Source organism: Perkinsus marinus (assembly GCF_000006405.1).
Source record: "Perkinsus marinus ATCC 50983 genomic scaffold scf_1104296971244, whole genome shotgun sequence".
NCBI classification, from domain to species: domain Eukaryota; phylum Perkinsozoa; order Perkinsida; family Perkinsidae; genus Perkinsus; species Perkinsus marinus.
In genome coordinates this window covers 1-1293 of record NW_003202145.1, presented here as the reverse complement: position 1 = coordinate 1293, position 1293 = coordinate 1, and the positions used below count along the sequence as shown (strand labels likewise).

The 1293-nt window shown below is 51.4% G+C and overlaps 1 protein-coding gene across 1 annotated transcript; it reads left to right on the top strand.

Moving 5' to 3' along the window:
• Window positions 1–126: 126 nt before the first annotated feature.
• Pmar_PMAR016782 (axonemal dynein heavy chain, putative) lies at window positions 127–1282 on the top strand (the record flags this gene model as incomplete). Its single annotated transcript, XM_002766983.1, has 3 exons — window positions 127–405; window positions 454–642; window positions 698–1282. The coding sequence occupies 3 exons, from the start codon at window positions 127–129 to the stop codon at window positions 1280–1282; spliced, it is 1053 nt and encodes a 350-aa protein (XP_002767029.1).
• Between the last annotated feature and the right edge of the window lie 11 nt (window positions 1283–1293).

The following is a 1293-nucleotide window of genomic DNA, read 5'->3' as shown; positions in this document are numbered from 1 at the left end:
AGACTCTCATTCAGACGGTCAATAATTTCAAGAAGGACGTAAGTGGCAATGTTGATTTCGGACTAGGACTACTATTCGTTGCTCTAGGTACGAGACTTCCGGAAGAACTACGAGTCCCACGGCCCCATGGTCAACGGTATAGCCCCACGAGAAGCTGTCGAGCGGCTCAAGCGGTTCAAAGAGGAATTCGAAGTTCGGTCGAGGAAACAAGAAATCTATTATCTCGGAGAGGACCTCTTTGGTCTGCCTCATCAACAGTACCCCAAGCTTGAGAAGACCAAGCAAGAGCTTGGATACTTAGCCCAGTTGTATGACTTGTACGTGCTTGTTTTGGAGACCATCAAGGAGTGGAAGGACTATCTCTGGACGGAAGTGCCGCAGCATATCGAAGACATGAGGTCTCAGGTGAGCACATCGAACATGGACAGTCTTCGCACTAGCGATGCTTTTCAGATTGAAGTATTCAGCAACCGTTGCAAGAAGATGCCGAAACAGCTGCGAGAGTGGCCGGCGTACCATGAGCTGAAGAAGGAGATCGAGGACTTCTCGGAGGCTCTGCCGCTGTTGGTCGAGCTGGCCAAACCGTCTATTATGCCGAGGCATTGGCAGCAAGTACAGGAGCTCACTGGCAAGGAGCTGCCGGTGAGAGATAAGCGTTGTGTATTCTAACGAGTCTGTGTTATCATCGATTGCTCAGGTCGATTCTGAGATGTTCATGTTGCAAAGCTTGATCGACGCCAATCTGCAGGAGCACATCGATGAGGTTACGGACATCTGTGACTCAGCAGACAAGCAACTGATCATCGAGAAGCGTCTAGCAGACATCACGAAGCAATGGAGTGAAGAGGCGTTCCTGTTTGGCTCGTGGAAGTCTCGGGATTACGACTGTGTCCTGTCCGGTGGACGAGTAGCCGAGATCCAGGAGATGCTGGAGGAAGCCCTGATGCAGCTGAATACTATGAACGCTATGCGCCACTCTCTGCCGTTCAAGGAGCCTCTTCAGAATATGATCACAAGCTTGAGTGAGGCCGGCGACATTATAGAGCGGTGGGTGAAGGTGCAGATGCTGTGGACTAGTCTGGAGTCGGTCTTCACTGGTGGTGATATCGCCAAGCAAATGCCGATGGAAGCGAAGAAGTTCATCAGATCGATAAGGATTGGATCCAGATCATGTCTAAGTCGGCTGAGACACGCCTTGGTCGTGCCATGCTGTCAGAATGACCTCCTTCAGCAGCTGCTACCAGTGTTGGGCCAGGCTTGGAGAGCTGCCAGAAGAGTCTAGAGAGCTACCTC